This window comes from Vidua macroura, chromosome 4 (genome assembly GCF_024509145.1).
Source record: "Vidua macroura isolate BioBank_ID:100142 chromosome 4, ASM2450914v1, whole genome shotgun sequence".
Classification (NCBI taxonomy): Eukaryota; Metazoa; Chordata; class Aves; order Passeriformes; family Viduidae; genus Vidua; species Vidua macroura.
Window position 1 is genome coordinate 64,673,837 of NC_071574.1, and position 26,658 is coordinate 64,700,494.

The 26,658-nt window shown below is 38.4% G+C and overlaps 2 protein-coding genes across 4 annotated transcripts in view; one reads left to right on the forward strand and one right to left on the reverse strand.

Annotated features, from left to right (window-relative positions):
• GRK4 (G protein-coupled receptor kinase 4) overlaps positions 1-2,675 on the reverse strand; it is a 38,574-nt gene extending 35,899 nt beyond the window's left edge. Inside the window, exon 1 of one of the 2 annotated variants that reach the window (XM_053975573.1) lies at positions 2,474-2,673. In XM_053975573.1, the coding sequence (XP_053831548.1) occupies positions 2,474-2,525 (52 nt within the window). In that variant the 5' untranslated portion in view covers positions 2,526-2,673. Of the gene's footprint in view, positions 1-2,473 lie in introns of both variants that reach the window. The other variant, XM_053975575.1, reaches the window with a different exon arrangement.
• A 329-nt stretch (positions 2,676-3,004) lies between these two features.
• On the forward strand, positions 3,005-26,289 carry NOP14 (NOP14 nucleolar protein). 2 transcript variants are annotated; one of them, XM_053975751.1, is made up of 18 exons: positions 3,006-3,493; positions 5,731-5,865; positions 6,607-6,748; positions 7,301-7,446; positions 7,899-8,036; positions 9,222-9,344; positions 10,497-10,628; positions 11,835-12,144; positions 13,405-13,535; positions 13,741-13,826; positions 15,218-15,353; positions 17,197-17,298; positions 18,082-18,235; positions 22,872-23,031; positions 23,368-23,515; positions 24,420-24,538; positions 25,485-25,640; positions 25,991-26,289. In XM_053975751.1, the coding sequence occupies exons 1-18, from the start codon at positions 3,296-3,298 to the stop codon at positions 26,088-26,090; spliced, it is 2,616 nt and encodes an 871-aa protein (XP_053831726.1). In that variant the 5' UTR covers positions 3,006-3,295; the 3' UTR covers positions 26,091-26,289. The 2 variants fall into 2 exon arrangements, with proteins under 2 accessions (XP_053831727.1, XP_053831726.1); XM_053975752.1 differs by lacking the exon at positions 17,197-17,298 and having other exon boundaries at positions 3,005-3,493.
• The last annotated feature ends 369 nt before the right edge of the window (positions 26,290-26,658 follow it).

Below are 26,658 nucleotides of genomic sequence, written 5' to 3' on the forward strand. Positions count from 1 at the left end.
TATTAGAGCACCTAAAACTAGAGAAAAAGTATGGGTACAAATCTGGTTTATGTGCTCAGGTAAGATCTGGTGTTATTTATTAGGAATTTCTAAATTCCCATTAGGCACCTGTCATACTCTTTCACCAGAAGTGGACAGGTACACATCTTTTATTGTTTCTATATTTACAAAATGCAAATTACATATTTCTGGGGTTAAAAGACTTTGTAAGATATATTCAAGGGTACAACCTTTATTACTCTCATCTTCATCAGAAGATGAGTCTCATGTTAGACTGACCCATGCCATAACAATGATTTCTTTTGACATGCACTGCAAACAAAGAATAAGAACACAGTTAATTTATTTGCTTGTACAACTGATATGTTTATCCAGGTGAACACCTTCTCTCACCAACACTGAGGAGAAGGATTGCTGACATAGCTAAAGCCTATACATGAAAATAAGTGAAGCTCCTATTGTACATTAGCTTTGGATTTTACTTTCTTCCACAAGAAATAATTCTGAACTTTTCCATGCTATCCCACCTCTCCATACACTATAGAGTGTGGTAATAGAAATGTAGGAAGGAAAGTAATTTGAAAGTCTGCTCTTCTGTTGCAAGGCCCTTTTAGCACAGAATATATTAAAACATCTATCTCACACACTAACTTCACAAACCCCATTGCCTTGCAGACTATCAGGCACTTCAGAGCTGGGACAGAGATTTTTATGGAATAGTCTTGACAGATGGAGTAAGCCAGACATTCCCAGACCAGCCAGAGCATGCATGAGACAGAAAATACTTTCATTTGAAGGAGGGTTTTGAAAAATGTGACATAAAAAGTATCCCATGCACAGGGATTGTGACTTGAAAAGGTAAAAGACCTTCTACCTATTGATCAATGGAGTTCTAGAGTTTCAAAGCCAGAATTCACTTTTTTTTGTGCATGCTTACACAACAGAGCCCAGGCCAATTGAAGGTACAAAGAGAGTAACAGATTATAACCATTATTTTTTTAAGTTTCACATCAGGTAGAACTGATCTTCACATCAGCTGCTCTCACACTTTCATTTAGTTCATTAAAATATCTTGTTTGGTCAGTTCTACCACTATAATTTATTTTAAACATAGTGAAACCTTAACTAAAGAGGCAGCCTGACATTAAGCATCCACTTAAAAGCCTTTGCAGATTACCACTCCGCTCTTTGTGGCGAGGGTTTGGGCACAGTAAAGTTTTGAGCCAGATTCCACTTTCCCTTCATTTCTCAGATCACTTCAATGCAAATTCCAAATTCAGGCAGCACTACCACAGACATGTTACCGTCAGTGAAACCAGCCAAAACATGTCCTCTAGTTTGAGGTGGTCTCTTCAGCTAAGGTTGGAAAATGGCCCAAAATTGTGATCACTGCTCTGTTTTTTAAACCCCACTTCAAAGTCAAAAAGCTGATTTTCCTCTCTTGCTGCTTAAGGCAAATTTAACTGGATACGCATATGGCGTAAGTGCCAAACCCATTTAGAGTTGGAGGAACTTGCAAAACATACAGAGGCAGATTCTGCTGCTCTTACTCACTTTAAACAGCTCCAGCTTAACTAATGGGACTTCTCAACACAATTAAGACAAGCAGGATCCAATCCAAAAAGAATATGCACATTTCAAAGTTGAAAAATATACTCTGCACAACGTACACTAGTAATCCAGGGAGACATTCAAGTGGCCATTTAGTGGACAGATATATACATAAAAAAGCAGTAGGACAATCTTAGTTCAAGATGTTTTTTTAAACAGCAACCATGTGCTATACTAAAACTAATTATGTACCCAAAACGTTTGTTAGCTGGGAGGAGGAATCTTCAGCTCAAGGTGTTCTGAGGAGTCAAACTATAAGTGTTAATCTAATGGAAAATAGCACACTTATGTATTAGGATAAGACAAAATATTCGACTTCAAAGTACAGGTCACATTCAACAGCTACATTTTTCACAGGCAGGAATTTCAGCAAGATGGAGTGCAAGGTTTTTCCAGAGATTTATGTCACTTTATCGTTTTTATCCATATGCATTTATATTTATAAACGAACTGAGAACTTACAGATTAACGACCTTTTTAAAACATCCGGTAAAAACACTATTAGAATCAAGTGGGAAGGAGGAAGGGGCGTTTTTTCAGAAGCAAAGCCACAAGCCAGTAACTCCAAACAGATCCCGCGGGAGGAGCAGGGCAGGTGCCTCAGGGCACAGCCCGGGACTCACTGCCCGCCCCGGGAGGGCTCCCGCCGCCACCTCGAGGGGTCCCCGCCCCGCCCAGACCCCCTGCCCGGCAGCCTCTCCTCCCTCCCAGCCTCTTCTCCTCCATCACTTCCTCTCCCCCTCCTCGCGGGCCCCTTTACCCCTCACCTCAGACCCTTTTCCTCCCCCAACATACGTCCTCAGCCCGCCCCGCCTCGAACTCCCGCTTCTCCTCCTTCTTCGCCTCGCCCCGCGGCTCTCACCCTCCCGGGCTTTCAGCAGCACCGTGTTGGCCACGATGTTCTCGATTTCCATGGTCGGGGGCTCCTTCCCCTCAGGGCAGCCGGAGCGGGGGCCGCCCCTACAGCCTCCTTCGCCCCCTCCTCCAGCCCCGCCAGCGCCGCGGCGCCAAGCCTCGGCTCATCCGGCCCCAGAGGACCTCAGCACTGCGCTCGCCTCTTCCCCATCACCCGCTGCTCGCCCCGGCACCGCACTCCCCCTCCCCGAGGGCGGAGACGGAGAGCAGGCAGCGCCCTCCCGCCCCGGCCATGGCTCCTCCGCCCGCCTCAGGCAGCACCGCCCCTGCGCTGCCACCCCCTCACCGTTACCAGGACTGCAAGTCCCAGCAGGCAGAGCGCGGTGTGCGCTGGGGACACGCGCGCGCGATATCTCGTGGGCCTGCTGGGATATGTAGTGCATCAAACCTTCCCCGGCCTCGTCCCAAAGCAGGCGGGGAGCAGAGCGGTAAATATCGCGGTACTGGGGCAAGGCTCTCGCGAGAGGTGGCAAGCTGCCGGCGCGCGTGTGGTAGCGCTGGGCACGGCGGGGTGAGGGGCGCAGGGGCCGCGCTGCTCTCTCCGCTCTTTTCTCCCGCCTCTCCTGCGCTCCCTCCTCCGCTCCACGCCCCTCCGGCTCTCACGGAGCTGTGGCGAAGGGCAGGGGTCAGGCCAAGGGGGAATTCGGGGGGTTTTGCGCCCCCTCGGCGCCATTTTGCTCGCTCTGTTCGCACCTCCAGTCTTGGCCCCGCACACTGAGGGCCGAGCCGCTGCCTCCCCTCCGCGTCCCCACGGGCAGCCGGAGCAGAGATGGGGAAGGCGGCGAAGCGGAAGAAAAAGGTGTCAGTGCCCTCCACAGCAAAGGGCCCCGTGAAGTCGGCGATGGCCGTGGTCAAGAGCAACCCCTTTGAGGTGAAAGTCAACAGGCAGAAGTTTGACATTCTGGGGAGGAAGACCAAAAATGATGTGGGGCTGCCGGGTGTCTCACGGTCCAAGGCCATCAAGAAGGTAAGAGGACATCCAAAGCAGGGAGGAAGAATGGTATGTGTTGATGTGGGGAGCTGATAAGGCTGGAGCCCTCTCAGGTGAAATAAGCGATCGCCTCTGTTGCGCCCAGGAGGAGCGGCCGGTCACCTCTGAGTGCTCAGGGGGTGATGAGCGCTCGGGCAATGGCTCCGGCCAGCGCAACCCGCAGGGTTCAGTAGTACAGCTCTTCCTTACTGCTTGGTGGAATGGTTCTCTCCTCAAGTTACCCAGGGCCAGAATACAATGACACGTGTTGTCGGCGAGTAAGTACTGGACCAGAGTCAGTGTTCACTACGTTCGTCGGTTCTGGTCATCACAGGATGTTAAGCTTCTTGATAATGTTGTAACGTTGGTATAATAGTGAAGGATTGAAAGGGCCTTAAGGTCGGGATACAGTGAGAAATGTGTAGCTACAAAGAAACTACTGTCGACCTGGAAAACAAATGCAGGTGATTTTTTTGTGCACAGGCTGAATAGTCGTGTTGTAGAAGTACGTTGGAATGTAATGATCTGTTCCCTGCTGTCGACCATATAATTTAAGAGTAAATTTTTTATCTTCAACCCTTTACCATTTTCAAAATGCCTCTTTTTCTTTCTCTATTGCCATCAGTAGCTACCTGATCAAAATCTGTGATGCATAAGGGAGAGTGTGTCATACTGGGATTCCGTCTGAAATTCCAGCAGCCTACCTTATTCTTGGGTGAAACACAGGAATTTTCAGTGGTCTGTCACTTCACACAAACCAGTAAAGTTTAAACCTGTGTAGATTAAGTTAAAGCTGAAAGAAAGGGAAATTTGAAAGTATGTCCCTGAGATTCTCTGACGTGTTGCATACATGCTGTTGTTGAACAGAATTTAAAGCGCTTACTGGAAGGGCAAATGCAGTGAAAGCAAAGAGATATTTTATCATGTTATGTGTACTGTGAAAGGTTATGCATTAAGTATTTTCTTTTTTATCAATAGAAGTAATCAAATAATTGAGTACAAAAAAAAAGCACAGAAATGCTTTTTGATACCCATGTATTAAGAGGTATTAATGTTCATATACAGTGTCTCAGCTATAGAGACAGTGTATATGAACATTATACACCAATGTATAATGTTAATATTATACATGATAAATATGTACATAATATACATTATAAATATATACATATTATAAATAGGTATAGTGGTCACTGTAAGAAGTAAATAGAAGGTAGTATCATTTACAGCAGCATATGAAAATTTACATATATATCATTTACAGCATATGTATAATTTACAGTAGCATATGAAATTTGTGAATGCTCAGTGAGGCTGCAGAGGTCTAGAGTAGGAAACCCAGCCTTTTCCTTTAGTGCAGCAGTTTGTGAGGTTCTGGTAATATGAATGACACAGTATTTTTCTGTAGGAATTAGTTAATGTGCTTTAAATAAAAATGGATATTTCTTCTGAAATAGCACAGCCAGCAGACACAGCCAACATTTATTTTTTTTTTAGAAACTATATATATTTTTTCAGCATGAAACTATAAATTAGCTTTCAGATTTTGTTATTATTAATCAAAATTTTAGAAAACTTTATGAATGTTGTACATCACATTTGGGGTTTTATTTTATAATAAGATAAACCAGATATTTGTCATGAATTAGGTCACTGGCACTGAAAAGTAAACCTGCCTCCTTACCTGTTCCAAAAGTAGAGCACATAGTAAGTTCCTTGTATAGGTGTGTGATAAGCTTCTTTTTACTGACTTGATGCTTGACTTCCCCATGCTCAACAAGCACAGGGCTAGATGTGTGGATCCACTCGAGGCTTTTATGTCTTAGAAGAAATGACCAAAAAAAGTTCAGCTGACTTTTTTTTTGCTGGCTTTTTTTGCTTTCTTTAATATGTTATTCTTAGTTTACTAAGCTTGAGACATATCTGAATTCTGCAGTGTAAATGCACAGGTTTTTCATGTGATAAAATAAAGGTGAGATATGGTGTAACATTTTATCTTCACTTGGGTGCTTATAAGAGAACTTAATCTGAATGAATTGTATGAGGTTCCCATCTTTTCTTCATGTTAATTTTTCCTTCTCTTTCATTGCATTCTGGTAAATTATTATTTATGATATGAGGACAATATAAAGATTATTATGTTGACAGGATACTCTGCAGTCTGTTGCATTGGCTTTGGAAGTAGTTACTCTCTGTTCTTTTAATTTTATCTCCTTTTGCTTTTTTCCTTCTAGCGCAATCAAACATTACTGAAAGAATATAAAGAAAGAGAAAAGACAAATGTGTTTAAAGATAAACGTTTTGGTGAATATAACACCAAAATCACTCCCGAGGAAAAGATGATCAGACGATTCACTCTGGAAAGACAGGTAAATGATTAAAAAAAAAAAAAAAAGAAAAAAAAAACAAACAAAAGAAAGCCAAATACAAATCCACAAAGCACACTTGAATTTTTAGGTTGGGAGCACCCCCTAATAGAGGGTTTTGCAGGGTAATGCTTTATTTTTGATTTTATAGGTTTGGAACCTCCAAAAAAGGATTTTTTTTGTGGAAATAGAATATTTTTCATTGTATTGTTTTGGTTTTGCCAGATTCATTGATTAGTTGGTTTTCTTTAACTTCTTTGGTTTAGGAGTTAAATTAGGAAAAGGTGGTCACCATTAAGTATATTCAGTAGCTGAGTAGAACTCTGTAACTTGCTGTCATTCTGTACTGTGAGTTGAATGTGCAGTACTATCCTTTCTGCCTCATCATACTCAGTCTCCAGAATTAAGCAGTGTAATTTTTATAGGTTGAAGTCTGTTTCATTAATCCTGAAATGCAATAGTTTAAAATTGATGTTACTGATACATAGATAAAACTTCAGCTTCCTAGGTTTCCTGGGTTAGTCCATTTGTACATTAGTGTAAGAGACACATGACACTCTTTCACTTAAAATGTATTTGAATTAAAATGTTGGTCTGACAGTGCTCTTATTCCAGTGTTAAGTTTCAGCGAAACACTGGAATAAGAATATCCTCAACTAGCACTAAAACTAAAGTCTGTGTTATTTTGTTGTCTGGGAACTAAAGATCTTCTGATATTTCATTGGTTTGTTTTACTGTTCTTAGCAAAATTATGGAAAGAAGAATATCTATAATCTTAATGAAGATGAGGAATTGACTCACTATGGCCAATCTTTGGCAGAAATTGAAAAACTAAATGATATTGTTGATAGTGACAGTGACACAGAAGAAAGAGGAACACTTTCAGGTAAGAAGTGCCAGCTGGTGTTTCACTGGTAATTTTATTACTGGTAGACGTGTACATCATTTGTTCAGTACTGTCTCTCAGTGAGAGAGAATATCATGTTTTTGGTTGGAATGTTTAAACCAGATTTGATTACTTCTGAATCGCACACAGACCAGCTCTCTGGATTTTAGCAGGGGTTAAGTGGGACATAGTACTGGCAAGCTTCTTTACTCGGTGAGCTTTTCAGCATAAACAGGTACCCGGATTTTGAGCCCTTTGGCCAGAATCTAAAGTGTGAGTTTTCTGGTTGCTTTCTTGACTCTTTGGACCTACCTGTTGGATAAATACAGGGGAAGAACATGATCCTACCTCATACCAAGTATTTGTCAGTGTAAATTATGTGTCTGACAATCTCTTTGGTATGGCCTTTCTCATAGGGGTAGGACTAATGCATGATTGGATCAATAGTTAAAATTGCTCCCATTCTGAAAGAATAAGGAGATACTGTCCCAGCAGCAGCCCTCTTGCAGTCGTGTGGATTTGAAAGATTCACGTCCTGCTTTTTTTTCCTAGCTGAATTAACTGCTGCTCACTTTGGAGGGGGTGGAGGTCTCCTTCGTAAAAAAGTATCAAGTGAGCAGCAGGATGAAGAAGAGGAAAAACCTAAGTCTAGAAAGGAACTCATCGAAGAGATGATAGCCAAATCTAAACAAGAAAAGGTGAGTTTTTAGCCCTGAAGTATAAATGAGCATGATTAAGAATCTGTCTTTCTACAGCTACACTATTATTCTATTCTACAAATACATTCCTGTATTTGTAGAATAGAATAATAGTGGCATAGCAAAACAAAGGAGGAAGCTGTCTGAGAGGAGTCCAAGCTCCTTGAATAAAGTCTGAGTTTGTAGACATTTTAGATATAACTTTTGTGTCTGCCATTATTTGTATTCCCAGATCTCCCCTTGTGTTCACACCTGCTTTCTGAATGCAACCCTTGTACCAGTCAGCATGGCTCTATACTTCTTATTCCACAAAGAATGTTTGCAGCTTCAAAATGTTAAATATTTGAAACAATTCATTTGTTAAAGACAGGGTTTTGGTTTTAAGTTGTAAATGCTTATGTCATGTCCATCTGAACATAACTGCTGCATTTGGTTTTGTTTTATTTTTCTAGCAAGAGAGGCAAACTCGGAGAGAAAGTGCCTTAGAACTGACAGAAAAACTTGACAAAGACTGGAAGGAAATCCAAACCCTTATTGCCCGCAAAACCCCAAAGTCAGAGAGGAAGGACAAAGAAGTAGAGAAACCCAAGGTGAGGTTTTGACTAGACTAATTTCCTTGATTCTAGTAACTTGTAGTTTTGATTTGTAGTGGCTGAACTCTAAGGCCAAGTTATCTCTTCATAAAACGTTTGCTACTATTCACATTGAAAGAGTGCTACAGTTCTAGAACAGTCTGATTAGTTGGAGGAATATAGGGGTTTGTGTGATTTCTCTGATTTTAATTACTTATTGCTTTTCTTTACTTATCAAGTGAGAGGGAGATTGCAGACTGAACAACACTTTTGACTACAGCTTATTTGTAAGACAAACAAATTTTCTTGAAGAATTAAAATTGTTGGGAACACTGACATATTTTGAGTGCCTTTGGAGTGTTCCTTTGATAAAACAACTAGTACTTGACAGTAGACATTTCCTTGTTGAAATTGGGCTCTGTCCCTTTCAAAAAGGGAATGAAAATAATTTCATTTTGAATAGGTATCATATGGCCTCATGCTTTTTCTATCATTTGTATTCTGTACTAAGGGAAATAAACTTTTAAATGTAAGAATAGGAATTCTATTGAGCTTTTTTATTTTTCTTCTAGAAGTGTGTATTTTCTTGCAGAACATCATGAATTTCTATTTACCGTTTTGCAGTAGAATCCAGATTTTATGACATCATTAGTTCAGTCTTGCATTAAAACTGATCTCAAAGTACAACAGAAAATATACTGGACCAACAGTTCATACTCTGGTGTATTGATTTTTGGGTTTAAGTTGCTCCATGGCATGTTGAAGCTTATTGAATATCAGCATCCTTTTTTTTTTTTTTTTCTTTAAGCTAGACTTCTATGTAGTGGAACTAGCAAAGGCTTATCTCATGTCACAGTGTAAAATGAAATGTAAATTATTAATTTATTAATTCTGGGTGTGTTTTGAGGTTTTTTAATGTAATATGTAATCCAGTTATTTTTTTAAGGTACTCTTTTTAAATTTTTCAGTTGTGAGTAACTTAAGTAAGGAAGGGGGAAATTCCAGGAGAATTTGTCTTCAACTATTCTTACCATTCTTCCTTGTCTTAATTCTGAGTTGAGTGTTTTTGCAGCTTGCTTTGGAAGCAGTCCTTTCCTTTTACCTTAACAGTCTGATTTTTTAGCTTTAGTCTGGCAGAGGGATGGCTGCAAAGCAGAATAATGAAACTTAAGATAATAAACAATTGCATAAATATTTCTTTAGCCTGATGAATACGATATGATTGTTCGAGAACTTGGATTTGAGATGAAAGCAAAACCTTCAGAAAGGCTGAAGACAGAAGAAGAATTGGCCAAAGAGGAGCAGGCCCGACTCCAGAAGCTCGAGGTATACCATTTATGGCTGAGATTGTTTGGGGCCTGTCTTTTGGGAGTGACTGCTTAAATTCATTCCTTGACCTTAGATTGTAAGTGGCTGTACTAAACTGCAATTCGTCAGAGGGGGAATTCAGGAAATCTTCTGTTTGTGTTTGTAATCTGATATTAAAACAGCCAAAAAAAACTCCATAGGCCTAGTATGTGACTGTGGAGGTTTATGAAATGAGTCAATCTTCCTTCAATAAAAATGTAATGTTACTTTGATTTGCTTTGAAATATTTTAAATTATTCAGAGTTGAGAAGTGCTTCTAAGTTAGTTGAGTATCATGTTGCACAGCAGTTGAATTAATACACTGGGCAAGTCATTTATTGTTTTCTTCTGTTGTTGCAAGAGCCTTTCAGTGGCAGCATGTGCATAGCTTTGCTTTGCAGAGGGATAGGAATGTCTTGGGAAATGTTGTATGCTATTTCTGTTACCTGGAGCACTGAGTCTTATGGGAAGATGGAATAATTTGGTAAATGTTTCACTTTTTTCTTTTTGTTTTGGTATACTAAGAACACATTTAAGACTGGGAATTAATTACATTCAGATTACATCAGGGCAGTTCAATATCTAATAGCAGAACAGAGAGATACTTTTTTTCTTTTCTACTCTTACCATCTTAGAGTTTGATGCTCAGTCTGTATCCCAAAAATCTTAGGATATGGTTGTGTTCACTACGAGCTTGTTATACACATGTGAAGCAGATAAACACTGCAGAACCCTGAAACACTTTAAAAGCTTTTGTTTTCTAGTAATGATGTCCCATAAGCAAAAGAGATAAATTTTAAAATAAGAGAACACAATGCTTCTGGTTAACCCAGAAAGCCTTTTAGATAAGCTAATTTTTAAACTTATTTAAAGCCTTTTAAATAAGCTAATCCAATTGACTGAGTGCTCTTATCAGACTGTGCTCCCTACAAAAAAGGTAATGTCAGCTTTTGCCTGTAATTTCTCAAGTTGCTGGGTTTTTTCTTTTCACCAGCTTTTTGAGTATTCCAGATTAACTGTTTTTCCCCTTGTGTTTTCCTAGCTGTAGGATTTAAGAGATCTTCAGTTTTGGTGTAGTTCTGTTGATCTAGGTGTCTCAGATCTGTGTGTGGTATTTCTTGTGAAACACAGGCAGATCGATTACGTCGAATGCGTGGAATAGATGAAGAGGCAAATAAAAAGAGACCCAGCCACATGTCAGCTGATGATCTAGCTGATGGCTTTATCTTGGATAAAGATGACAGACGTTTATTGTCTTACAAGGTAAGGTTTGAAATTTATGAGTTTTCAGAGGTCTGTAAAGAAGATTAGGAGAGACAGTTGGCAAGTGAACTCTGTAGAGACATTAAGTTCAACCTCCTGCTCAGAGCAGGGTCAGCTATGAAATCACCAGTTTACTCAGATCCAGTCTGTTCTTGGAAAATCTCCAAGAATGGGGGCTGCTCAGAGAGATGTGCACTGACTGCCCTTGCTGTGATGAGGTTTTTTAATATCCAGACTAAATAAGCCCAGGTCTGCCTCTCCTCACAGAGCAGGTACCCCAACCCCCAGTAGTCCTGGTGGCTTTCTGCTGAACTTGCTGCAGTTTATCAATACATTTAATGTATTTGAAGGCCCAAAACTGGATGCTGTGTTCTGTGAGGTCTTAAAAGTGTCAAGTCTTTTGACTGTGTTCTTGCTTGAGTAGCCTTCTCTAGCACTGGCCTGCTGGGTTGAAGAGAGGAGCCTCTTTGGCATTTCTGTTTTTTTTTTGTTTTGGGTTTTTTTGGGGTTTTTTTTGTTTGGTTTTTTTGTTTGTTTGTTTGTTTGTTTTGTTTTTTTGGTTTTTTTTTTTTTTTGTTTTTTTTTAATTTTCACTATATTGATACAGCTTCCACCGAATTTCAGTCTGAAGATGAGTAGATTTCTGACATATCTTTGATTAAGGTGGCAGAGCAACGTAACCTTAAAGCTGATATTACCAGTCCGCCTGACTGTGGTGCACATGTGTGCTGATTCTGTCTTCTCGTACACTACTAACAAGGGAACTGCTGTTCTCCTTGAAAGAGACAATACCAATTGGGAATGTGAATTTAAACTGATGATTAATAAAATCAGGGTGGGACCAAATATGTATCTGATACGCTATTTTAACACATAGAAGGAATATATTTTTATATGAAGAATGTTCCTGTGATGTTGAAGTCTTTTTTCCTAGTTTTCCTTCTGTGTGGTTTCTTTTATTCCTCATATACTACCTCTTCTTCCAATTTCTTACAGCCCCTTGAAAATACCCTACTTTTTTGTATCTATATGTACGTTCTCTCTCTAATATCTTTTATTGGCTGGCACTGCTGGTATTCACTGCCTGGTCGGGTAGCAAGGCTCAAATTCTCTTGATGCATATTTAAGATAGCTTTGCATGGTGATTGTGTTGAGGTACTGCCACTTTATCAGTGTTTTAAACTGGCTTGTTTTCTCTATGGACAGGATGGAAAAATTAATATTGAAAATGAGGAGGAAGGAGAGGAGGAAGGAGAGGAAGAAGAAGAGGAGGAAGGAGAGGAAGAAGATAATGAGAATGAAGAAGAAGGTCAGGAAGAATCTGCAAGTGAAGATGAGGAGGATGGTGCTGCAGATGGTCACTCTGATCTTGAATCTGATCTTGAGAGTGAAGGAGAAACTGCAGAGAATAAAGGAGAGAAGAAACACAAGGCAAATGAAAATGAATCACAGAATGTGGAGAAATTAGATCCAAAGAGAGAAGCTGCCAAATCAGAGCTTCCCTATACATTTGCTGGTAAGCAAAGGACTGATGCAGAGATCCCTTGTTGTCAGGGCATTTGTAACAACCCCTGCCCTGTAGGTCATTCATGAAGTTTTGCTTCATAGTTGTCTTCTACTATTTGAAGAGCAGCCAGTAGCTGCTGTTCTTAGTGAGCAAACCTAATCGTGCTTGGAGAAGTAGGAACCAGATCTGTTTCATCCCAGAGCAGTTTCTGTGCCTCTGAGCAGCACCAGAATTGGAAGATAAAAACACGGGAGTAAAATAATAATACCTGTGCCCCTTTCTTAAGGCAACCAGCTTATCCAATTCAAAGTGCTACTGTTGCACATAAGAGAAGCCAGAACAGTATTCTGTAATCTATACAAACAGTTTCTCTGGTGTTTGGACTGACATTTTTGTCAGAAGATGCTTGGAGAGACAGGATTCTGAAGTTTAATCCCTGTGATGTAGCATTGAGTTATTGTAGAGACACTCAGAGTTTCAGAGTTTGACTGGTCTTGAGTCCATGCCTAGCAGGAAGGAGGAGACATGTTTCAAGTAGTACACAAAACATTCATTCATATTAAGTACATAATTAATCTAACTATTGTCCTAGTGTAGATTTCTCTAACAAAAGTATCTGTTGAAAGATTAAACAACCTTTCAAACAACTTCCTTAAGTGCTTGTGTTTTTCCATCCAAAGAAGATGACTTACTACACAAAGCCTTTTGAATTGCATTCAGGATTTGCTTTAACCAGAAAGCAGTTATATTAAAATAAGTCAAAAACCTACAACTAGTTAAGATGTCTTCTAGCATGTTGACTTCTGTAAAAAGCTAAATATATGCCAGGGTTGTTCGGTTTTTGGGTTTTTTTTTTTTAATTTTCTATTTGTGGCCATACTTACCTAATGTTCTTCACACAAAAGCTAATTAGGTGTGAATTAAACATAAAAGTACCTGTATTATGGTAAATTTTTGGTTGAATGTGTGTTTAGGTTTAATTCTGCTTTGTGTCAACATAGCTGTGCTGCTCAGCATACATGGTAAATAGAGGATGATTTGGGTTTTAAGCATTGAACAACATTATTTTCTGACTTGTGTTCATAGAAATAATGCTGCATATATGCTAATAAATTATTACTGTTTAGAAGGTAATTATTTAAAACATCTATGGTTTCTTTTTTTCTGAACAATAGCATTTTCAGGTTGGAAATTTGTTGCACATTCACTTGAATTAAAGATGTAAAGTTTGACATTTTTATGTGGTCAATTTTTGTTTTTATTTTCTAGTTCCTGAGTCCTACGAGACATTTAAGTCTTTATTGGCTGGAAGAACAATAGAACAACAGCTTATTATACTGGAGAGGATTCAGAAATGCAATCATCCAAGCCTTGCAGTGGGAAACAAAGCAAAGTTGGAAGTATGTTTTGGTTTATGTTTAAAATAACTCTTGATTCCAGAGTAAGTTTTAGTAAGTATTTAGGGAGCAGTATAAAATATACATGCTTCTGTGTTGTGAGTAACAGTAGAATTAACATGATAATCTTCATTTTCTAAGTCTGTATCACTGTTTAAGAATATGTACAATGAAGAAAAACTTATTAATTTTAACTTATTTCTTGCAGAAATTGTTTGGCTTCCTTTTGGAATATATTGGAGAGTTAGCAACTATGGATTTACCAGAGCTCAGAACAATTGACAAACTGGTCCTGTAAGTATTAAATCCTATGGACTTTTGCTCCTTCAGGGTTTAAAGAGAAAAGGTACATAAAGTAAAGCATTTAGCTTGTTTCAAATATCCTATTGAACTTGTTGGCAGCTGGCAACTCTCAGCCTTTGTGTTTTAACTTTGTTTCATGTGTTACTTGATCTGTTAATTGTACCAAGAGATTTTCAAAACCTCAGAATGTATTTTTTGATCTGCAAGATGCTTTTTGTGGGTAGTGGATAAGTAATACCATATATGCATGAAACTCCTGTCCAGATGGTTATTTAGACAGCTGTTAAAGGATTTGAAGCTTTGCACTGACACTATGCAGTTTCTGTTGCAATCTCTGTTTTTTCCATGGGCTTTAGTTCTGTGAATTCACTCAGAGAGCTAAATGGAAATAGAATTAAAGTGTTACAGTAAGCTCATGTGGAAGTTCCAACTAAACACTTTGCAGGAAGTTGTCAGTTTGGCATTGTTGTCTCAAATACCTGACAGGCAGTTAGGCTGTGAGGAGAGAGCCAAGTTTGTCTCAGAGGTATACAGCAAAGGACAAGAGTCAGTGGGCAAGAGCTGCAACAAGGGAAATTACAATTAGATTTAAAGAAAAAAATTTTCTCAGAAAAGGTACTAAACATTAAAATTAGTTTCCCCGAGAAGCTGTGAAGATTTAAAAAATCTGTTCTGTGCAGTATTAGCATTCATTGCTCTGTTGCATTCATCAGGAAGAGTTCTGACCCATTGATACTGTCACACATGGTTTGTACCAAAGGGTAAATATGTTTTGATTGTCTTTTAGAACTGGGATATATGAATATCTCTGCAGACAAATTTCACTGAAAATGCTGGGAGACCAAACAGATTCAGGCTCCAGACTGCATATGCCTGTAGGCACTAAGCATAGGCCAGGAACTGATCTAACTTTGTATTTGGGTTTTTTTTTTTTCTTGTTTGCAGTAATAATTTTGCTAACCACATTGCTGCCTTACATGTTGTTTAATATTGCTTAAGAGTGTTTAGAATAGTGGGCTGTCTAGTGTAAGCCAGCATACTTCACTGAAGTAATATCTACAGTTAGGAGATTCAGAAGGACATGTCATAACCATAGCAAGTGATTTAGGAGTGTATTTTAAAGTTTAAAAATATTTTTCATCTAAGATTTAGAAACCTACAACTCGGGGATTCTCACAAGGCCTAATGAAAAATACATGTCTCTGTAAACTAAAGTATTACAGTAATAATTTATATTTTAAAAAGAAACATTTGTTGCAGTCAATTTGTTATTGTTGCAATATAGATGGAACACAAGAAATCTTCCTATGGGTGCTTAAAAATCAAATTTTTATTAACATCAGTGGTGTAACTTGATTATGACTTAAGTTTCTTGTTAATAGGCCATTGTACAATCTTTGCCAGATGTTTCCTGAGGCAGCCAGTGACAGTATCAAGTTTATCCTTCGAGACGCTGCACATGATCTGGAAGAAGTAATTGAAGTTAAAGGCCGTGCAACATTTCCAGGTTTAGACACGGTAACAAATCCATATTGCTGGGATAATCTCCATTAGTACAGAATGGAAATAAGTGCAAATGACATTATGTAGTGAATTATTAGCATCTATGACTTTCTAGGCTTTTTAAATTGCTTTTCTGGAGGTAAGTTGTAACAAAAAACCCCCACAACGACAAAAAACTCCACCCCTAAGAAACAAACAAACAATACACACACACATTCTTCAGAACAGAAGTGTGACTGTGGAATTAATAAGGGGAAAAGATCTTAAAATTGTCTCTCCAGTCTTCATAGCAGAACATTGTTTGTTTTCCTGATGAAACTTAAATTGGTAGTTTTAGGAAGAAGTTATGTTATCAGTTACATTGGGACTTTTTTAGTTGTGTTAAGTACAAATGTTTAAAAAATGTGCTCCATAGTAGTGTGATATCTCTGCAATATCTCTTGGGTTAAAAAAACAAAAACAAAAAACACCCAACCAAAACAAAACCCAAACAAAAAACAAAGAAAATATTATTATGGATATAAAAATACAACATTTCTTAGTACTTTATATATGATAATGGCCGAATTAGTGACTTGGAAAGAATTTCTTTCCTTGTTGTATTGGTAATACCCCATTTTCACTTGCCATGCTAAAGGTGAACAGATTGCTTTTACAGTGTCTAAGTAAATGACTGTTGGAGAATTCAAGAAGGGAGAGTATGGAAAATGAGTATTTTTTAAATTGTAGTAAAGTTTCAAAGACAAACCATAAATCTAATTCAGAAGGAGCTACTTGTTTTCTGTCAGCTTGATGAATTGCTGCTGCCTAATGGAACAATTAGACTATTGAAGGAAAATAGACTGAAGCCTTGGTTCTTACAGCTTGGAAGATATATTGAGTTGTTTTGAAGAGTCTTTAGTCAGGCTATTTGGGTTTTGCAGGAAATGTATTGTCGAGAGCTTTTAACTTTATTTTTAATTTGTCACTGTCACCCTTATAACACCAGTCACACTTCTGGCTTTCATTCCTTTCACTGGACTTTGCCAGGTTGCAGGCCATCATTATCTTTTAAGGTGGCATTATATTACTTTGTATTCTCAAAGCACTTGTTTGAATGAATATTCCATAGATCAGCTGTCTTAGTAAGCTTTTCATATGCCTACTGTTATCTTAGCCTGCAATTCAGAATATTTAGTAACCAAAACACTTCAGGAGATTATTTGTTCACAATCAAGGAGGAACAGAGAGGAAGCAATGAAACTTTACTTCCATCTGCTTTACTGTGCAAATATTCCCTTAAATAATTTTCATAATTACCTTGCAGCTGATATTTCATTTCCATATGATCTTGACAGGTCACTCAAGTCCCCTTCAATAAAAGTGTACTTAATCACTGCTTAGTTCTTCTGGCTGCAACTGTTTGTTGGTGTGCCAGTGCCTGAGGATTCTGGTCACTTCATTGTCTGTGTTGAGGACTGGTTGAAAGGTGTCACAGGTCCTGTGTGGCCACGTGCTCCTGTGTTTGTGGTATGAGAGTATGTGACTGTGGTGAGCTGAAGGGGATCAGAGGTTCTCATGGAGTAAATGGGATTGGGAGGCAGAGTTCCTTGTTAGCTGTTCTTTCAACTACCTCAATCCAATATTAGACCTATAATGGATCTGTCATAATGGATATTCCTTTTTCTCATCTAACTTCAACAGTTGTCTTAATAAATAGGTCATGTATCATACCAGAATTCTCAAAATTATGTATATTGTAGTATTTTTGACTACTGTGTGGCAGTTATTAGTTCAAAAGTTACAAATGTATAAAGTCAAGATCCTGGGAATAATGTCTTAACTATATTTTGCCTTATTCTGTTTTATGTGCAATCAGCTTATTTATTTGAAAATTGTATCTCTACTGTTTCCAACTTCTGACTTCTGGCACCCAGTTGTAACACCTGCTTTTATGTACATGAGTCAGCTACTTACTAAGGTATGTCTGCGATGTGGTACCTCAGAATATAACTTCACATATATTATTTCTTCCTCAGACTCCAAATATGTATGTTAGCATTCATGTATATAGTGGAAGTGTACTTGCAAAAGCAGCTTTTGTTTGGTATAGCCACAGATAGTAATTGGAAGAAAGGGTGAAGAGGAAAACACCCTTGCAAGCTATAGTCCATCTCACAAAGCCATCTCTCTTCAATTTTTCAAGCTGTCACAAAATAATTGCTTCTATGGTAAATTACATGGGACTAATAGAACAGACTGAATACAATCTGAAGTCATTCATTAGTGGTTTCTTTTCCATATATTGCATTTCCTCATATTTAAGAGAGGTTATTTACTTTAAAATTGGCAGTATTTGTTTTCCTTGAAAATGTTCCTAATGCAGTGCATTGAGTTAAAAGATGTCCTTATTTTTCTATCCTAATATCCTGTTTATATGTTTCAAAAGTCTTGAGCTAATTGCTCAATTGCTGCCAAGTTTCTCAGAGCCTTCTATTTCACTAATTCAATTCTGAAGAATTTGTTTGTGGTTTAGCACCTTCTAGTGGCTAAATGAGTTCTGATAAACCTGTTACTCAGTTCTGCAGATACTCTTCAGTTGAGGACCAGGGAAAGCCAGTGTGGTTCTCATCAAAGATCAAAGGCTGTAATTTTAGACTTCAAATGCTTAAAATGTAGTTAATAATTCATCTTTTGGGAGATTCTGTATTTGTGATGTATAGACTTTTAATTAGGAATATTTTGTTCTTTTTATTTCTTTTAGTGTCGCATTACAACATTGCAAGATGTTATTAAAGGGTTATTTATATGCTGTTTGTTCCTGGAATATGTGTCTCTCTCCAGAAGATTTGTGCCAGAACTCATCAATTTCCTTCTTGGAGTACTTCACATCTCTCTACCCAAAAACCAGGCCCAGGGTGAGTTTGTTTAGAGTAAATGAGTATTTAGTTTAGAGTCCATTTTAGTATTGGGGTTAATCTTTTAAAATGTTTAAATTTTAAATTTTTAAATACAAATATTTCACACTGATTTCATTGTTTTTTAACAAAAGGCCAAAATCATCTGCAAGTTCAGCCAAACACAACCTTGATTCTTGGGCATCTTGTTATGAACTAGATCCTCTTGTGTTGTTGGCAGGAAGGAAAGGACTGAAGTTATTAAAGGAAATGAACTCATGTTGGCCACAGTGCAGTATTTTTGCAGTGTTGTTGTTCTAAACAGACTGTTTGATTGGACTGTGTTCTGAAATTCCGAGTTCCTAATGAATTCCTGATGAGTACCCTGTAAGCTCACAGCGAGGCAGCAGCTCATGCTGCAGACACCCTTAATCTTCAGCTAATAGCCATATCACCTAAGTGAGAGCTAAACGAGAGATGTATATCACAAAGCATATATCAAATAAGCTTCCCTTATTTGACATGGATTTGTAGTAGTGTAATAGAAAGCAGCTATCCCCACAAGCAGGATTAGTAACATAAGTGTGTAAATTTAACAGTTTGCACGGACAACAGGGATCAGTGTGATCCCTGTGTTAGCAATTTTTTTTTATTTTGCCAATCTCTCTTTAGTGTTTTTTTTTTTCTTTTATTAGTCTCTGTCTTTAAAGCTGTTCTGGTTCTGGGGCTCTTTTTGTTGACCAGTTCAATGACAATAATTTACTTTTGAGGAGTTTTGTCAGAACATAGTAACTAATTTATGTGTTAATATCTGTCTGGGCACAGTATGCAGGAGGAGACTCTGCGGGCAGGATATTACCAAGTGAAAATTTGAATTATTTTATAAACTCACAAGATATCTGGGATTTAATGAACTATACACTTTGTATTAGTATGCTTATCACTCTTGATAAGATCCTTAAGAGTCTGTTCTCTAAATAGTCATCAGTCTGGTGAGGAAGGTTTAGCCTCTGTCAGTATTCCAATACTTCAGTAGGCACTTCCCTTCCTTTCCCTTCAGGACTTTTTTGCCTTTCCATGCTTCCTTTTTTTTTTTTTTTTCCAATTTGAATTTTTGAGCTACTACTGATCCCTTCTCAACAAATCTATCACTGCAGTTTCACCTTTATTATCTGGCATGGCTGTACTCTACAGACCTTTCCCCAGCTGCTTCTCACAGCTTAGGAGTTTCCTCAGAAGTGTGAGCCAAGGTTACACAGCTGGGCTGCATCAGAGCTAAGCCCTGGATTCTCAGAACACCAACAGCTGAACCCTTAGAAGGAGGTGGGAAGAGGTTATGGAGTGGGTGGGTTACGTAGTACTAAAAGTATTCACGCCTTTGTGTATATTAGGAATATTTGATCTACAGAGGGTTTTGGTAAAGTTAAAATACAGGATTCTGCAAAATTAGATAAGAACCTTGAAAAATTTTTAGTGGTAATCATTGATCAATTGTTATCTTGTTTAAAATATTTTTGTATTTCTGTTAATGATTTTGCACTAGTTAAATTTGCATGCTGTTGGTTTCTGTTAGCAGTGAGGATAAAAGTGAGCAGTAAAAGATATATATGAGGCCCAGTGTTCTCTTTGAGAACTTTCCAGTCAATGTTGATGTTTTGAAGTTCCCAAGGTATCCAGTTGTGTTTTTAAATATTCATGGTGGAAGTTTTTCTGGTAGTTGTGATGGTTAAGCTGTCAACAGAGAATACTTTAAAATAAGCAGACATGCAGCTTATTATTATAGTTAATAATATTATATAATAATAATTATATAATAATAATATTATTGAGATTATTATATTATTATCTGGAATGTTGATGCACCATCACACCAAAAAAATTCTTGGGATTCAATTTTAACATTAAGTGGAGTCAGCAAATAAACTCTTAATGTTTTAATTTTATTATCTTGATCCATAAATTTCTCACATGAGAAAGATATATAGAATACAGCTTCATAAGAGACTGAAATACAGTCTGATTTAGAGTAAAAACTATTACCTTAAAAAAGAAAAGCTGTAGGTGGAGGGAGTGGGAAGGCGTTGTCATGGTTGATAGCTTTAGCTAATTGAATTGTTAATGAGATCTGCTATCCTCACAAGTAAAGCAGATAATAAAACTCACATGTCTTAGTTCCTGATCTTGCATAAGTCTGTGTGTATCATGATCTCTTACAACTTTGGGTTTCAAATCTTAAAAACCTTTATTTAAATATACTGTCTTTTGACCTGTCTGTGAAGAACCATGTACAGGTTGTAGAGCATGTAAATAATCTGAACTTCAAGTTTGAAAAAGTTTTGAAGTCAATTCCACTGCAAGCTTGCAGGACGTAAGGAAAACAAAGAGGGGGAGGAAGACCCCCAAGGTCCAGCACAGAGAATGCAAATTTTGTTCCTTAGCCAAGAAATTCCTCAGATGCTTCTTTCATGTTGCTGTATAAGTATTTTCACAGATCAGCTTGTGATCTGTGCATAGGGATTCTTTAGTGTTTTCCATATGCCCTGCTCCAGTATATATTCTGTGTTCCATGCTCCTTCTGTTTTAAAACCCCTCAGATATAGAGTAGGAGAGGACTTTACAGTGTGTCTGAGGGTCTCTGCTGTGGGCTCACAGGAGAGGCTCTGTGGCTGCAGCTGTGGGCTCTCCCTGCTCCAGCTCACTGTGTCTCATGTCCACCTCCTGGGCAAAGACTTCTGCTTGTGACCCCATGGAAAGTCCTGTACCTGCCCTATCCTCTTAAGCATATCCAGTGCTCCATCCTGGACCAAACCTGCAGTTTAACTGTGTATCCTGTTTCCCACAGGGCAAACATGTACCTACATGCCTTAACTTTCCCCACCCACAGAATGAATCAAAAAATTGCTGAATGGTTTGAGTTTGAGAGCATCTAATTCTAACCCCCCCTGCCATGGGCTGGGATACCTTCACTAGACCAGGTTGCTCAAAACCTTATCGAACCTGGTCTTGAACACTTCCAAGGCTTGGGCACTCACTACTTCTCTGGGTAGCCTGTAGTCCAGTGTCTCACCACTCTCATAGTGAAGAGTTTCTTCTTTTTATCTAGTGTAAATCTACCCTCTGTCAGTTTAAAACTGTTACCCCTCATCTTATCCTTACACTTCCTGATAAAGAGTTCCTCTCCATCTTTTCTGTAGGCCTCATTTAAATACTGGAAGGTTGCTGTAGGTCTCCTCAGGGCCTTATCTTCTCTAGGCTGAACAACCCCAGCTCCCTCAAATGGGAAGTGCTCTGGTCATCTTCATGACTCTCCTCTGAATGCTCTTGAGCCAGGTCTATGTCCTTCTCTGGGGACCTCAGAGCTGAACACATTCCTTCAAGTGGGATATCATGACAGTGATGTAGAGGAGAAGAATCCCCTCCCTCAACCTGCTGAGCTTTTGTTGAAGCCCAGGATGCATTGGCTTTCTGGGCTGCAGGGGCACATTTTCAGCTCTGAATTCAGGTTTTCATCCACCAATACCCTGAGTTCTCTGTAAAGCTGCTCTTAATCCACTCATATTGCTCAGTCTGTATCCATGTGTAGGATTGCCCCAACTCACATGCAGGACCTCACAGTTTGTCTTATTGAACTTCATGAGGTTCACATGGTCCTACCTCTGAAGCCTGTCAGGGTCCCTCTGGATGGCATCCCTTTCCTGTAGAGTATCAAGCACACCACTCACCCTGGTGTCACCTACAGGCTTGCTGAGGGTGCACTCAGTCCCACTGTCTGTGTCCCCAGCCAAGATGTTCAGTAACACTGGTCCTAGGACAGACCCCCCTGATGGATCCTACTCATAACTGATCTCCATCTGGACATGGAGCCATTGGCCACAATTATGGCCATCCAGATAATTGCTTATCTACTGAGTCATACACCTGTCAAATCCATGCCTCTCCAGTTCACAGACCAGAATGTTGTTCAGGACAGTCTCAAATGCTTTGTACAAATCCAGGTATATGATATCAGTTGCTCTTTCCTTACCCATCAATGCTGTAATCCTGTCATAGAAGGCCACCAGACCTCTCAGGCACAATTTGCCCTTAATGAAGCCACGTTGCCTGTCACAGAGCACCCCTGTGTTTTGCGTGTGTTTTGTCGTGGTTTCCAGGAGAAGCTGCTCCACAATCTTGCTAGGCACAGAGGTGAGGCTGATCAGCTTGTAGCTTCCTGAATGTCTTCTCTTTCCATTTTAAAAAATGAGGATTGTTTTTCCTTTTTTCCAGTTACTGGGAACTACAACTTTTCAAATATGAAAGTGGTTTAGGAGCTTTATCTTGCCAGCTCCCTCAGGACCCTCAGATGCCTAAGGTTCCAGGGACCTGAGCACATTCAGGTTCCTTAGTCTCAAGCCTGACCATCTCCAGTGGACAGTACTTGGTTCTCCCAAGAATCCAAGTTCTGCCTTTGGGTTCTGTGACTTGGGCGGTGTGACTAGAGCACTGACCTATGTCCCCATGCTCCAGTGTTTTCCATTGTTTTAGAAAAATTTAATATAGATAGAAGTATTTTTAAAGGTAGTACAATTAAAACTGTAAAATGAGTTGTCTGTTTTTCTTCAGAAAAGAATGCATAGAAGTGATCTTGTTTATTGACTGTTGTTCTTGGTTTTTTTAGGCTATACTGTAGTGCATCCATTTACACCAGTGGGGAAAAATCTAGAATTGCTATTGGTGTGTGATAAGGAGGATCTGAAAAGTTGGGAGAAGCAAAATGTGCCATTGAGTACGGTGACTAGATTAAAGGAAATCAGCAGAACAGAGATAAATCATACCAGGTATGTAAGAAGTGTAGAACAGAAAAAATACCAGATCTTCTGTTGTTTCATGTCAGTGACAGTGCTCTTTAGAAGTAAAAACAAGAGTAGTGGATAGTTCTGCTGTGTTCAGTGCACTGACATAAAGATTTGTTGCTGATGGAATTCTTTTGGTATTTGCTTAGGAGACGGGAATTTTTAGTCTGAATTAACAACTATTTCTAGTTGTAACTGGTTCTGCCAAGCAATCTTAATGGATTCTGCTAATAGTCCCAATTTAATTAATTAAGTTGATTTTATTTGAAAATCCACTGCAGTTTTTGCATGTGAAATTGTTAAATTTTTGTGTATTAACAGGTTATCATGTCTAGCTCTGTGTTTTGACCTTATTAAAAAGTGTGCAGCTCTCTATGAATCTTTACCATCATTCCATGAAATAATGCATCCTGTCAGAATACTCCTTGCACAACATATGCCAGTAAATGAATATCCTGAAAAAATGCAGGTATGTATTCTTCAGGATTTAAATAATCAATATGTTTGTTTTATTAATAAATTCTGTGATCTTCATCTGTGTGCAAAAAAAAAAAATGTATAAGCATTAATTTTTTCAATATTCAGACATTTTGATATTCCTGTGGAAAAAAACAAAAGAACAGAGAATATTTAGAAAAGATATTTTTCCATTGTATATGCTATCTTGCCTATCTAAATGAAGAGAACAGCACCTGGCTTGTAATAATGTAGCATTCCATGAGTGACATAATTTATAGCAGTAATATGGACATCTGGTTGCTCTCGTACTTTTGTAGTGAATCTGTAAGACCTTGGTAAAATAAATACATGTACTAAACTGGGGAGGTAAAACTTATAACTGTATAGGTAAAATGAACATAAGTATAGGTTACTTAGGACAGTTCCTTATTTTCTAGAAATGAGATTCAGATTTTTAATCTGTCTCTTCTGAATGTAGCAAAATCATCATCTCCTCAGAGAAGCATCATAAAACGTCCTTAGAGAACAAAGTTTTATTACTTGGATGAAGTAAAATGGCCTATGTTTTTTGCCATCAAAATAAAAAAAACCAGTCATTCTTCAAATTGCCATGAAAGAAAGAGTCTGAGTTCAACTGCCTTTAGTCTTGCTCCTTCTTCTGTTAGGTGAAACTACCAGCAGGCAGACCTTTCTTATTGTTCACGATACCATTAATAGACTTCCAAAAGCTTTTAAGAATTATCCAACTTGGGTTACAGCGTGTCACTGTTAGCAATGTCCTAATGAGTAGCTGTGACTTAACCCAGGAAAGAAATACATGGGGAGAGCATTACTGTTGATTCAGTTTACAATAGCTTTTGATTTATGGTGGCTTTGATATGCTTTTACAATTGTAATTCGATCTGCATTTTCAGGAATGGTATCACAGCGCTCTGAAAGAGCTGGAGAACAAAATAAAACATTATACCCCAATGATATGTGAGAAAAAGAAGCCAGTGCCATTGAAACAGTATACTCCTAAAATTGTGAAAGTGTAAGTAAAGAACACTGGATGCAAAAGAAAGGTGCATTTAAACCTTAAGATTTTTGGCAAGCTAGAATAGATTTGGAAAGCAGAGCACAAAGCAGAACTGTTTTTCTGCTAGATTTTGTGTGTAATTCAGAAGGGGTCATCTATTTGTGTGGTAGGGAGGGAAAAAAAAAAGGAAAGTAATTTTAAGAGCAAATATTATCTTGTAGGAAAAATAGCTCTGAAAGCCAACTCTTGCCCATATAATGAAATGTAAATAAACAAATTTCAAGATGATTAGATGATTATTATCTGGTCAGGTGCTTTACTGAATGCTCTGTCAAGCACTCAAGTTAGGAGAACAAGAGCGAGTAGTTCATATGTATATGAAATATATGATGGTAAAAGATGGATGGTGAAAAACACTAATTTACTTTTGTACATAACAGAACAGTGTTCTGATTCAGGAAATCTGCTTTATATTGGCTGCTGATTTATTTACCCATATTGGTTATCTACAGGGGCACAAAGTGTCTACTTTTATTTATTCTAATAATTGAAGAGGACAGCTTTGCTCTGCCATACACACTTATCCCCAAGTAACTGATCAGACTTCTTCTGTAAAATGCATCTGCTGAGAAGGTCTGCAAAAATTTAAGGTGTATGGGGAGGTTCCATCTTTCTTCAGATGTCTTCCATGCTTCTAGTCTAGATTTTTAGTCTGTTCAAAGTGCAGGCTGCATATGGAGAATTGAAGTGTGCTCATTGGAACGATGATGAAGTGCAGTTAGAAGGTCTGGTGAGTGTTTTTCCAGTATGTTCATTGGGCAGCTTCTTATTTTGCAACTTATTCATATAATATGCAGGAATTAAAATTCTGAGTTAGTTTTCATACAAAACCTTTCCTTATAAATATGAAAAAGTTGTGGGTTTAAGGTGTTCTGTGCTCACACATTCATTCCTATTTCAGCTTGGAGTTTGGAAGAAAGCAAGCAAGCAGCAAGAAGGAGCAAGAAAGGAAGCAGTTGATCCAGAGGCATAAACGGGAACTTAAAGGAGCCATTCGTGAGATTCGGAAAGATAACCAATACCTGGCTAGAATGCAACTGTCAGAAATCATGGAGAGGTAACATAGCCTTTGTTTCAGCACCCCTTTGGGGGTTGTTGTGCTGTGTGTTCATTTCTTCACTGTGTGCCAAGACTGACATAAATGATCAACCATACTAAATTTAGATAAAATGGGACAATTTGAGGAAAAGCAAGCATTTTCAATAGAGATCATTTAAAGTGTTTTCAACTTTGTGGTTTCATTTCTCTAGTTTAAGAGGACGCAAAATGTTTTTATTTAAAAGGTGCGTTGGTAAAATTTAAGAATTGTGGGGCTTTTTATGAATTAATAATTATTCTCTAAGTATACTTATTTTCTCTAATATCATCTTTCTGAAATATTTTATTTGTTGATTGTCTGTTTTACAGAGATGCAGCCAGAAAAAGAAAAGTGAAAGAGCTTCTTGGTAGCCTTGCTACACAGGAAGGTGAATGGAAAGCAATGAAAAGGAAAAAATGGAAGAATTAATTTGGACTATCTACAGCAGGAAGGTTACTGCCATATAAAACACCCCAATCATGGCTTTTCAACAGATTTTAATTGCATTTCTTGGATGTGTTCCTTTTGAGGAGAAAACATCATTGGATCTGTTTGAACAAATGAACCTGCTTATTAGGAAAATCCACAACTTTTCATAAGGAAAATAAAAACAACACTTTCGTACGTAGCATGCTTCTGTTCTATTTTAATGAGAACATTTGGATGAATAATCAGAATTCTAAGTCTAAAACCTGATCACACACACACAAAAATTCTACATCAGAAAGCTTCTGTTACTTTTCTGTAAGCTGGTGACAGATCACTAGTGAGGTTCCATTTCAGGGCCAGTTCTCTTCAACAGCTTCATCAACAACTTGGACACAGGACTCACAGCTACACTGAGTCGTTTTGCTGAAGACACTGAAATGGGAGGAGCTGCTGACTCCCTCAGGGGCAGAGAGGCCCTGCAGGGGGATTTTGACATTCACCAGCCATGTGAAGTTCAACAGGGGAAAGTGCCAGATTCTGCACCTGGGATGGAGCAATCCTGGATGTA

Bases quoted from the DNA above. Each gene is read 5' to 3' on its own strand.
- NOP14 (XM_053975751.1), top strand. From the start codon at position 3,296: ATGGGGAAGGCGGCGAAGCGGAAGAAAAAGGTGTCAGTGCCCTCCACA. The intron at 12,145-13,404 runs GTAAGCAAAGGA...TTTATTTTCTAG, and splicing joins GCTTCCCTATACATTTGCTG to TTCCTGAGTCCTACGAGACA. The intron at 13,827-15,217 runs GTAAGTATTAAA...TCTTGTTAATAG, and splicing joins ACAATTGACAAACTGGTCCT to GCCATTGTACAATCTTTGCC.